Raw genomic sequence first — 12,733 nt, forward strand, 5'->3', positions numbered from 1 at the left:
GGAGATGGAGTTTGTTGATCCGAATTCTAAAACTTTCAAGTTTAAGTTTCATGTGACCCCAAATGCAACCACGATTTTTCGTGGTCCGATTCGGAAAATGTTCAAATACTATAATCTGAAGGATGAAGTCTACTTGCATATGATTTATGTATCACTCAATGTTTTCTTAATTAAGTTATTTTCAGTGGAAGGAATCGAGATTGCCTATACTCCAAATGCAGCATCTTGTTCTGGTACTGCAAAAAACCTTGAAGATGTTCCAGAAGATGATAGTGACAATTGCTTAATAAAATGTTTGACTGCTTATGATGTTGGTGCATCGTCACTGGTATGACTTAGTTTTATTTATTACAGTAAATTTATTTGATTTCTATAAAACTTTGTAGTTACTTACAATCTTTTTAATTCCTATTTCAGTATCTGAATGCTTCATTCGTTGCCAATGCATTTTCGACATCTAAGAAGGAATGCCTATTATCAAATGGTAATGGAATGTACTGGCAGTGTTCAATTAGATGGGCTCAGAGGGCGCGCACTGAATGCTATCTGGGGTGTGGATGGAGGAGATTTGTCACGGAAAATAAGTTATGCGCTGGTGATAGGATAAAGTTAGAAGTTAGAAGTTATCTAGTGTGTTGCTGTAATATTTAACTGGAATGTTAAATTTGTGTATGCTGTGGTAATATTTTGGTGCTGTTTACGCACAAGGACATATTTTTTTGGTTGGCACTTGTATTTTGGTATGTATGCCAACGTTTTATTTAAATGGATGTAGTATGGGTATCTATATTAAACAATTTTGTTAATTCAGCTAACGACTAATAGAATCAGTTTACATAATGGTAAACCTTCATTTTCGATCACGTCTTGTTGAAACAATAAATGTTCCATATAGAAAGTAGATTAGTTTCCAATAAATAGGATGGATTGAAGTGATTAAGTGGATTTAGAAAACAAAATGGAACAATACTTATAACCTGTATTTTAATAGTTGATAAAATGTGAAAAAACAAATACTGCGTTTATGCAAGGTAAATACGTTTCACGCTCATTAATTGGTGTATATGGTTATGTTTCATTTCAATTTATTACTGTGTTGGTGAAAGAAATCATTAAATGGAGGTGGCGGTAGTGTAAAAAGAAAAAGAGTTCAGTACATAAATGCATTCTTTATTGAACATGAATACGTGTTTACCATGGTTAGTCTCGCAATAAATGAGGACATAGTTTTTAGTTCGAATTACTATGTCAACCATTTCTGAGGCAATTAGCTCATGCAACAATTCATACAATGCTGCAGTTGTTCCTTTTATCAGGTATCATCCTTTTTCTTTGTATCTGAAACTGTATAACTTCAAAGTCATTAGATAATGGACATGGAGTTTCACATTAGTTCTCATATCTGCTTTGTCTATACAAAATACATAACCCACTCAGTTATCAAAATGAAATTAATATAGTCTGAATTTCTATACATTTTGAAAGACTTCCTTAAATACAACATTTGTCGTTGAAGACAATGGTTTTTTGTCAGAATCATGGATTAAAATTTTTAATCCCGATTTACTCTGAACCCTAGAAACTGCGACATATAATTGACCATGGCTAAATACTGGTTTTGGCAAATATAATCCAACCGAACACAAATATTGTCCCTGTGATTTGTTAATTGTCATTGCATAAGATAACATTATTGGAAATTGCCTTCTGATTAGTTTAAATGGCCAAGGAGATTGAGATGAAGACATAGACATACGTGGAATGTAAACTTCGTTACCCTTTCTGTTTCCACTAAGAATCTTTGCTGCTATTACATGTTTTTGCAACCTTGTAATAATTAATCTGCTTCCATTGCACAACCCCTCTGATTGATCCAAGTTTCTTAGCAACATTATAGGAGCTCTGATTTTGAGGGTTATTTGATGACTTGGTAAACCTGATGTAGTTAATGAATTCAGGAATTCTGGAGTAAGAACATCATATTCATCGTTTATTGGATTATCTGTCTTATCAATTGTATCTGCACTTAGGTATTCTTGTTCTTGTCCTGCAAAATAGTCATAGTATTAGTTACTGCATATATAATTCATATTCAATATGTAACATATGTGACTAACAATATCCTAATAATTACCTGAAATTAAAGATAATATGTATTTGTTGATTTCTTCTACTGTTTCAATTCTACTGGCCAGTATAGCTCTGCTCTGCAGGAAATTATCATTTTTATAATTCTCCAATAGATCAGGATATGTGCTTAACACAATAGCTTCAATTGGATCATTAAAATCAGAGATCAAAAATTCTGGAGGTATTTCGATATCCACAACACCATCATTGGGTTCGCACAAGATACCATCACCTAGTTTTACAATCCAATCGGAGAATTGCTGAATTTCGCATGTTGAAGTGCTTGGTAAACCTGGTTGTAGAAGTCTCATGTTCTTTGTCAATGTCAAAACTTGACAATGCTGCCATAGGTAAGAAGCATTGATTGTTGCATGTACAATGTCTGATCTAGTTCCTCTAGGAATGACAGGTAATATCTGTCTGAAATCACCTCCAAAAACTACTACCTTTCCTCCAAATACTAAATTTGGTTTCATTTTGTCTTTCATTATGTCATTTAAGGTCCTGTCTAGAGTTTCGAAACAAAATTTGTGTGCCATTGGTGCTTCATCCCAAATAATGAGATAAGCTAATTTTAGTAGCTCAGCAGCTTCAGAACCCTGCTCTATGTTACAAATTGAGTTTTCCATGGTTGGAATTGGAATTCTGAACTTTGAATGTGCTGTCCTTCCTCCTGGCAGCAATAAAGATGCTATACCACTTGATGCAACAGTTAATACAATTTTTCTCTTAGATCTCAATGCTGAAGAAATAGTTGTCCACATGAAAGTCTTTCCGGTACCCCCATAGCCATACAGAAAGAACATTCCTCCCACATTTTTAATAACAGCTTCAGTAACTTTTTGAAATATGTCTTTTTGTTCCCCTACAATTGTAATTCACATATTAATTATTGAAAACAAAAAATGTACTCATGATTGGGAATTGTTTGCTGAAATAGATTTGCTTGGGTGACAGGATTGTAGTCAAGTTCTGAGTACACCAATCTGTTCCCACATTGAGCTATAATAAAACCATCTGGATATGGCATTGTTGGGAATTGTTTTAGGCTTCTTCTATTACTTTGTAGTATCTCTTCAATATGGAATAACGTCAAGTTTCGCAATATATCAAGTGATAATTGCAGTTCTGCATTAAAATTCAGTTACTTAAGTATTCATTTCTGTTATTTCAGTAACTTATTTCTCTTATAAGTTTATAATTTTAAGACAGACATACCTGGATTGCCAGCTTTTATTCTTTCCCTATATAATATGTCATCAGATAGCCATTTCCAAGTTTTTTCCCATAGATCTAGTGGTTTGTTGACACTATTGGACAATAGCATTGTCACGAAAAGTTTCCTTAGATAATTTCCACTGCCCCAATCTTTGGCTTCTTTGATTGCTTCTACATATTCCTTATCATCTGCCAAAAATCCCAAGGTTTCACATGCTTCTCTAAAGGTTGAATATAATATATTATCCACCGTTCTGATATCTTCATAACATAAAGGACCTTTGACAACAGTGAGCATCCTCCTTAGATAGTATAATTCACCTGTTGATGGTGGAACCCAAATAAGTCTTCCAATTGTGTTTCCTATTTTCCTGGGTTTCCAACATCTGTCTTTCTTGACATAGACAAATTTTGACACAATCTCTGGGTATGTCAAAGTTCTTGCCAATTCATACTTTTTATTACATTCCATCCAACTTGTAAACATTGATTCTGCTACAGTTGCTTTTCCTATGACTTCATCAATAAACTCGTCGTCTTTAAAGTACACTGATTGTTCTCCGGGAAGATGAAAAAATAAACGTTCAACAGCTGGATTCCTGCCATGCATAGGAAATGAAAATATTCTCCAACATGCCTCAGATGGTGATATGTATCTACAATCAAGATATTGTTTAATTTCATCTCCTGACTGGTGATGAAGATGAGTTGCATTGGTATTATTAACTATAGCCGCTGTAATTCTGTCATAACCCTTGTTGATGTATTTGAATAAGTACTTAATTGAAGTACTTTTGTTGCACCATTCAACATTGATGTGACCTTCATATTTAAGTAACAATTTAGGATTATATGGAACCACATATTGATTGTCTAAAGAAACATGATTCTTGACCACGCAGACCCCATTGTCTCTTCTTCGATATTGTGGAAATCCATCTTCTGAAATAGTTGTACTACTCTGAAATTTTTTAGGATAAAAGCGTGAGCATTTACCATTCTTCATGCAAGGAAGGGATTTATTTACTACTCCACAGGGACCATGAATCATATGATCCTTCACACATTCATATAGTTTAGGATTTGCAATTGGGCACGAAATTTCAGCTGATATTACTTTATCAATATCATCAGCGCTTGGATATTTGTCATTTTGGTGCAAAAAGAGAAGCAGATGAGCATGAGGTAGACCATGCTTTTGGAATTCAATAGTATACATGTCTGCATTGTAAATTCATTCCATTAGTATATGAACGAACAAAAAAAAATTTACGTTATCAAATAATAGGAAAAAGGGAATATACATCCAATGACCCTGCCCAACAAATGATTCTTCGTAAGATCTGCTAGAAGATGATCAAATTTGATTCGGAAAACCCTTGCAACCAAGTTTGGTCTATCAGATGCAGATAAATTTTGATGTGATAAAATTTTGTGTATTTCAGGCCACTTCGGATTGCATGTAAAAGTAACAAACAAATCTGGAAAACCAACATGACTACAAATGGCCATTCCGTCAAAATAAAGTTGTTCCATAAATCGCGTTCCACCAACAAAAGTGGAAGGTAGTACAACTCTTTTGCCTTTTGTAGATCCTTCTTCTTGAGTACTTGATTTTGATTGGAAGAGGTTATCGTACTTGTCCACTCTAAGCTTGGACTGGTTATTTCTTATGAATGATAACCTTTCAGACTCTAGCATAGTGTATCCATCAACAACAAATTGTTGAAACAATCGCCTAAATCTTAGTAGTGTCTGTGCTTCTAATTCTCTACTCTGAATCCGGAAGCAGAACCATTCCCTTATTGTCAAGCGATTTCTCTTCATGTTTTTTGAAGTACTTGTGACTCGATGATTAACATCATGCCTATAACCATCTTCCCCATATGGAAATAGTAAAGGATATTGGAAGCCTAGGTAACTCGTGTGAAGTTCGTTAATTCTCTGCAGTTTTCCACTTCTATTTTCCATTATGATATCTCTTGGGGAAGCACTGTCAACGTCACCAACAATTAGTGCTGCTACTTCTGAAACGGTAGGAATATTATATAACCTTCCATCCTTATTCCTATCAGCAATTAGCCTTAATTTAAGATCATGGAAAGGTTGTTCTCTGTAACGGTCTCTAGCAACTCGGAATGATTTGGCATGAACATTGAATTCATCTAACATTTTTGTTAATTTGTCTACAATATCCACGTCAATTTTGTTGTCATTGCTGAAAATTAATAGAATCTTAATTAATACAACATCCAAAATATCAAATTGCTGTTTTAAACAAACTTTAGCTTCACGTACCTTAAGGATTGGATTCTGTTGTGTGTTTCATTTTCAATATCATAAATATATAGTTGGGCAAACTTAGGAATTTGTCCTGCAAGCGGGAGCAAACTACCTATTCTATGGCAAGCTTGGCCTTGGATCCTCAGATTGGGTGGACCATGACCATTGTTATAGCTGTTATCAACTTTGGCACCTGGTGATGTAAAAGCAAACATCATATTATATGTACGAATATGTTGTTGGAAATTTTTTCCTTCTATGCTATTGGAATCAAACAATAATTGCTTCAAAACAGTAGGAGCATCCTTCAATAGAGGTAACTGCACTTTTCCATTTTCACAGCACAAATTAAACTTTGGAATTGCAGAATGTTTATGCTTGTCTATCCTTTCTTCATACCACATGCATGTTTGCAATAGGGGCACGTATAAATTGGGTCACCTATATCTGCATAGCAACTGAATGTGTATCTCGATTTTAGAAAACATTTATAAAAAAACTAAATATAGTAAAGTCAAGATGTAATTAATAGTATCTTATCTTTCGTCAAATTGTATGGAATAGTCAGAGTCCGAAGTTGTATATGTTTTTTGCTTTATATGTTGATTTTTTTGCATTTTAACCATCTGTTGAACTGTGATAATTGAAAACAGTCAGAATTAAACAATATATCCATTTGGTAGTAGATAAATTAATTAATACCTTGGCCATTGTCTGGATTGTCTGCATTAGTACATGGTTGACTTATTTCTTCACCCATATGAAAATGAGATGCAGTTAAGGAAGAATGTTGACTACTACTCTTATTCAATGAGCACTGATTATCTTTTTCCTGCTCTGAAAAAACAATCTCAAACCTAGGCAATAGGTTTTGTCGATGAGAAGCATTACTATCTGGAACTGCATCTCTATTTTTATGACATTGTACTCTTCCAGAAGTGTTAAGTCTTCCTCCAGACAAAAATTGAGTTGTAACATCAGACAGTGGAGTACACAATGTTCTACCATGTTGGCTTTTAGAAAATATACCACACTCTTTAACACATTTCTTATTGATCCTGTTTTCTTTCAAAATCATTTTTCGCTTCAATCTTGCTTGGGCACAAGCAATCTTCAATATTTTTTTATTAGCCTCCATTCCTGCGTTTTTAACATACAGCACAATCACTTCAGAATTTATTTCACACCATTGGATTCAAATCAAATAAATAATAAAAACATATTCTACAATGTATAACTATAGTTTTGAACAACAATAAACAAACCTCAACGCAGTGTAGTTTAACTTTTTTATTTTTGTAGGCATTGGAGTAGTTTCATTATTTTTGTTGCTACTGCAAATTATCATCCCTTCATTGCAGACCACATAACTTAGATGTTTATGCTGTAGTTATTGCAATTAGTCAATTAAAATGGCGCCAAATAAAAAAAAGATAGGATTTTTTTGCACATAAATCTATTTCATATATTGTCGTGTCAATTTAATGAAATTAGTATATGCAATGAGTGCTTCATATTTTTTTCGTATTTAAAACTTAAACTAAATAATTAAAAGGTCAGAGTATTAATTACACTGACATTTCATTACCAACCGTCATTTGAAACGGTAATTTTTTTTTAAAGTTTAATATTTATGTCATGTCCTTCGACTTCTTCACTTTCCATTGTCCAATCATTCTGCACTGCATTTCTCAAATCTATTCCAATGGCTTCATCTTCCCGGAATGCTATGATGTACTGCCATCCATTTTGGGTTTCAATCTTTAATCCAACTAAGGTAAGTTTTTTAATTTTTTTGGTTTAAAGTTAGTACCATCTGTTTTCAACCATTGATGTGAGAAGGCAAATGCAAAACTTCAGTATAAGTTTGATTTATGCATAGGAGCAATTATAATATACATTCTGTGGACATAATATTACAAACTGGAACCCATTCTTTAGACTGTTTTTTTCCTATTTTATTATCTGCACAAATAAAATCACAGAGCGTAGTACATCCATAATTTTTCATTCCTCTACTTCATACATATTGCAGGAATACATTCAATTTGACCCTGGTTTCGTTGTTTACTGGTCAAAGGAAGTTAGACACAATCTAAACTACTTAGTGGACCCAAGAGGAAATAAGATAGTTATCCGCATAGGTCAAACTTCAGTGCCTGAAAACTTCTTTTGTGGAGGTTATGAAATAACAAGTTTTTACAAGTTCAAAGAAAACTATTTTGTTGCAATAAAATACTTAGGAAACAGAGTATTTGACTTAAGGATTTTTGACACTGACATGACTGAAATCCAATACCCTGCCCCAAAAAATCCGACACATGTCCACCCAGAAATCCCATTGCCCAGATTCTTCAACTGTTTCAATGTCAAATTATCCATACAACAGATAACATTATCGATACATATAATTCATATGTAACTGGTTTATAATTATTTCAGTATAAACATAAAGATAATTTATTTATGGTACAGGAATCTATAACCCTTGCTGATGCATTCTCACGGTTTTGGGGTCCAACATTTGCGTCTGATAACTTTGAGATGATTGACCCAGTAGGAAACATCCACCAAATTATCATTTCAAGAGGATTCTTGCATATGCGTTTTATTACAAAGGGAATTCCACAGTTTATTAAATACTATGATATAAAAAATGATCATGTACTGAGGCTAACTTACATGGGAGATAACAAATTCATAGTAAGGATATTTGATTTGGCTGGTGATGAAATCACTTACATCACCAAATCAACAGATGAATGCAGTAGTACAATGGAAAGCAACGATGAAAATGCATTTTACTTTTCAACAGAAAAAACATTGACTGAATACGATATCCGCTCATCATCACTGGTAAGTTTCATTCCTTCTGAAATGTATATGTTACATGAATTTAGAGAATTACTTAACATATTGTGAATTTCTTTTACAGTACTTGGATGCACAATTTGCTGATGTAACCTTGGTAAAGAGTCAAAAAATCTATAACCTCAGCAATGAAAATGGTGATTTATGGGAATGTAATATCAGATGGAGTAACAGATCGGGTATGGGATGCTACATCACTCAAGGATGGAACCAGTTCTGCATTGATAATGGAGTTGAAGCTGGAAACAAAGTGATGTTTGGAGTTGACAAAAACCGTTCAAGGACAATTCATGTTTTAATCACTTAATGTAACTACGAATATTTATGACTTAAGTTTGATAATAGTTTACGGGCTTTTTTTTATTTGCTTTTTGCAAGACTATATGTTTCTGTATGTGCAGATCTACTTAATCTAATTTCCTTTATTATCAATCATGTATATCCTTTGTTTGAATATTGGTAGCTATAATTTTATCAATCGCTCATTATATAATAATAAAAGATGGTTCATTCATATATTCGAGAATGAGTCTAACATCAAACAAAACACACAAAATATGAAGGACAATGTAATTGAACCCAACTTACAGAATATATATGGCTAAAAAAGTGCTTAACCATAACTGTTCCAAAGCACCCAAAATTATATACATCAAACATATACAAATCAGAACAACTTAATTTAAGTTTTCTCCTTCTTAATAAGCTTCTTCATCTTAGTGCTGGATAGTTGAGCAGAATCGATGTCCTGAGAAGATTCATTCCAATTTTCATTACATGGCAATAACCTCTTTCCTGGAGTTCCAATTACAACATAATCCGACTCATTATCACCAGTTGCACTCAAACTCATCTACAAAATTAAGAATAGAAAATTGATCATGTAAAAATACTCTATGGTTTTAATTATGATTAAAGATAATGGAATAAGAATATACTATATCAGTATCAGTGTCTGCAGCCAAATTACAAATAGCTTTCCCACGTAATTCTGAAACCTACAAAACAAATAAAACCACATATCAATTTATGTAATATATACTTAAAAATTGTGATTCAGAATAACAAAAAATCAAAACTGCATCTTAATATACTTACCATAACACTGGAACTCTCAGAAACCAAATCCATACTGCATTTATCAGTACCATCACCAATCTACATATACAAATAAAATAAAATTATTTTACATTTATATGTATTTCATATGGAAAGAAATACATAAATCATTTCAAAATAATATTTACTTGAAGTGGAGGAATAAGACTTTTAACATGTGCCACTATTTCTGAAACATTTGAAACTTTAATGACAGATGCACACTTAGTTCTTGGTTGCGTTCGAACTTTAAAAGCAAATGTACAGCCTAGCATTACATCCAATGCATCAGGAAAGCAAAGGGGATCATCTTCACCAGCCTATTGTAATTAACAACAATGCAAATATAAACAACACTGAAAGCAGAAAATATATACGATGAAAGTATAAATTTGTAGACCTCAATCATTTGTTTCTGCAAATCAGCAGCAGACAACCCAATAATGTTGCTACATTCTTGGTCCCATACAACAAAGTTAGCATAATTGTTTGAATCATCACAGACCTGGACCTGGAGCCTATACCTGCAAAGTACACAAAAATTGCAATTAACAACTAACATACATCACAAAATGAAAAATACAATAAAACAATATACTAACTTGAAAACAGGTAATGCATTATCTCTATCACAATAAGTGCACTTGAAAGAAACTGCTTCATAAGTCCTTTTGTTGCAATTGTTGCAAACCAAATAATACCACCCTTCATTATCTAAGTTAAACTTAACAGTTGTTGCAACAGTCACACATACAACTTCCTATATCAAAAGAAAAAATTTAAGTTAAAATACAATAAGAAAAAACAAATGAAATAAAGTATTTCACAACACTTGCTTTCATACCTTCTTCATTAATGGGATTTAAGACAAACTTTTTACTAAACATTTATATACAAAACGTTCAGCATCAATATATTGGGAAGACTGAGTCAATTGACTTGCACACTGACTCAATATTAATTCATCTGGATCAATTCTGCAAGTCAAATAAAACATACAAAATCAACTATAGTTTTTTGATAGTATGTAAAATAACTCCACTACCAGACAAATAATTAAGATGGCTTAATATTCAGATAACTTACTCCTTCATTCATTTCTTAAAATCAACTATTTGAGGAAAATCACTTTCCATTATCAACTTTGTACCATTCCACGTATTAGAAACAGAAACTGGCCATTCACCTACATATGAAAACCAATGTTAGAAAAAATCAAAATCACAATCAACGAAGAAGAGATTTCATAAAGATTTATACCTGCAGCTGGTTTGATTTTTGCTTGAGTAATGACAACCACAAGCTTTTCCGAATTAGCTACGTCATTGTACCTCTATATAAACTTCTTGCAATATTCATCCCACAATGTACAACAAATAGCAGTACCACTGCAAAAATACAAATTTTTCAGTTCAAATAAATCAAAATATTAACATAATAATACAGTACAATTATATTAATTTACCTGAGATCCACCAAAGTAAACACCACGTTTTTTGACTCTACACTTTTAAACTGAGGCTTAATTCTCACATTCTCAACGACACCAATCAAGTCTCAATGACATAATATATAAAATACAGTTAGTATGAAAATCATACGAAATTTTTCTAAATAAAAATAAAACAGTTATTATATTTGTCATACCTATAAGCAAGTCAGGAATAAAATTGCCACTAACAATATCTTTTATACTTTTAAAGTTGTAAGCGAAGTTTAGCAATAGCTTGCAACTTCACGGATGTAGCACCAATAAACAGTAACTTGTAAGGATGCTCACATACCCTATACTGCCCTTCATTTTTCAGTATCTTGAAATTGTGCATGATATATGTTTCTCCCTCAATCAACTTGCTATCCCATAAATCAAACTCTTCCCTGCGAACAATGCAATGTATTTTGTCCGCCTACAATAAAAAATCAACAGAACAAATTAAAATACATAAGACATCCAAAAACTAACTCAAATGTTTAATGAACAAATACTTACATTTTCATCCATCAGAATCATCTCCAATTGAAGAGTAGAATCACGGGACTGAACATACCAATGATCAACAACTCTAACTCCCAACTTCAGAGTTTCCCTCTTACCATCAATATCTTTAATCATATCCAACTTCTTCGCCATTGCACTTCCTAAAAACACCATAAAATCAGTCAAACTTCCTGATGTAGCCTACGTAAAAACCAACCATTAACTACATATTAAAAATATGAAAATACAAAAAACCAAGAACAAAAATATAAACTGGAGTAAATAAACTACATATTAAAAATTTAAACAGTAAATAAATTGGAAATTCAAGAACAAAAATATAAACTGGAGTAAATAAACTAACATCAGAAAAATAAAACTAAATAAAAAACAACAAAGAACTATAGAAGCGATAAACGACAAAATAAAATTATCAAACTAATTAAAACCAAAACGAAAACAATGACCGGAAAAAAAACAATCTTAACACAGAGCACAGAAAATATAAACTTCTTTCCAAATATCATTCCATGATGAACATAAACACAGAAAAACAACAATCCAAACACAAAAAAATAAACTGGAAAAAAAGTTAAACAAAAAAACACAATTTGAACAGAACACAAAAAACTTCTTCGATATTTATCACGTAAAGTTGAACAGAACACATTCTATCATTACCCATAAACATTAAACAAACCAAAATAAACAGAAATACAGAGAAAAAACAAAGCATCTTCATATTTTTCACGTAAACTTCTGTCCAAGCAACATTCCATGATGAACAAAAACACTGAAACACAGAAAAACAATCTTAACACAGAGCACATAAAATATAAAATTCTTTCCAAATATCATTCCATGATGAACATAAACACAGAAAAACAACAATCCAAACACAAAAAAATAAACTGGAAAAAAAGTTAAACAAAAAAACACAATTTGAACAGAACACAAAAAACTTCTTCGATATTTATCACGTAAAGTTGAACAGAACACATTCTATCATTACCCATAAACATTAAACAAACCAAAATAAACAGAAATACAGAGAAAAAACAAAGCATCTTCATATTTTTCACGTAAACTTCTATCCAAGCAACATTCCATGATGAACAAAAACACTGCAACACAGAAAAAATACAAAAATACCTG

The 12,733-nt window shown here is 32.3% G+C and overlaps 2 protein-coding genes and 1 long non-coding RNA gene across 3 annotated transcripts; all 3 read right to left on the reverse strand.

Moving 5' to 3' along the window:
* Positions 1-1,469: 1,469 nt before the first annotated feature.
* LOC114184371 lies at positions 1,470-6,769 on the reverse strand. The gene is given in 8 exon segments (XM_028071683.1): positions 1,470-2,047; positions 2,135-3,009; positions 3,054-3,258; positions 3,349-4,569; positions 4,653-5,566; positions 5,647-6,043; positions 6,046-6,078; positions 6,334-6,769. Coding segments are annotated over 8 exon segments (4,659 nt in total).
* Positions 6,770-9,119: 2,350 nt separating this feature from the next.
* On the reverse strand, positions 9,120-10,453 carry LOC114184372. Its single transcript, XM_028071684.1, has 7 exons — positions 10,445-10,453; positions 10,203-10,360; positions 10,001-10,124; positions 9,750-9,920; positions 9,601-9,660; positions 9,441-9,500; positions 9,120-9,355 (listed from the first exon to the last, which is right to left on the reverse strand). The coding sequence occupies exons 1-7, from the start codon at positions 10,451-10,453 to the stop codon at positions 9,185-9,187; spliced, it is 753 nt and encodes a 250-aa protein (XP_027927485.1). The 3' UTR covers positions 9,120-9,184.
* A 645-nt stretch (positions 10,454-11,098) lies between these two features.
* LOC114185443 lies at positions 11,099-11,310 on the reverse strand. Its single transcript, XR_003604792.1, has 2 exons — positions 11,248-11,310; positions 11,099-11,156 (listed from the first exon to the last, which is right to left on the reverse strand). It is a non-coding gene; the product is annotated as an uncharacterized LOC114185443 (long non-coding RNA).
* Positions 11,311-12,733: the final 1,423 nt, after the last annotated feature.

This window comes from Vigna unguiculata, chromosome 5, assembly GCF_004118075.2.
Source record: "Vigna unguiculata cultivar IT97K-499-35 chromosome 5, ASM411807v1, whole genome shotgun sequence".
Taxonomy (NCBI): domain Eukaryota; kingdom Viridiplantae; phylum Streptophyta; class Magnoliopsida; order Fabales; family Fabaceae; genus Vigna; species Vigna unguiculata.

What these genes read in the sequence shown, in the direction of transcription:
- LOC114184372 (XM_028071684.1), bottom strand. An exon ending in TGCAGAAACAAATGATTGAG is followed by an intron (nt 9,921 to 10,000) that starts GTCTACAAATTT and finishes TAATTACAATAG; the next exon opens with GCTGGTGAAGATGATCCCCT. An exon ending in CTGAGAGTTCCAGTGTTATG is followed by an intron (nt 9,501 to 9,600) that starts GTAAGTATATTA and finishes TTTGTTTTGTAG; the next exon opens with GTTTCAGAATTACGTGGGAA.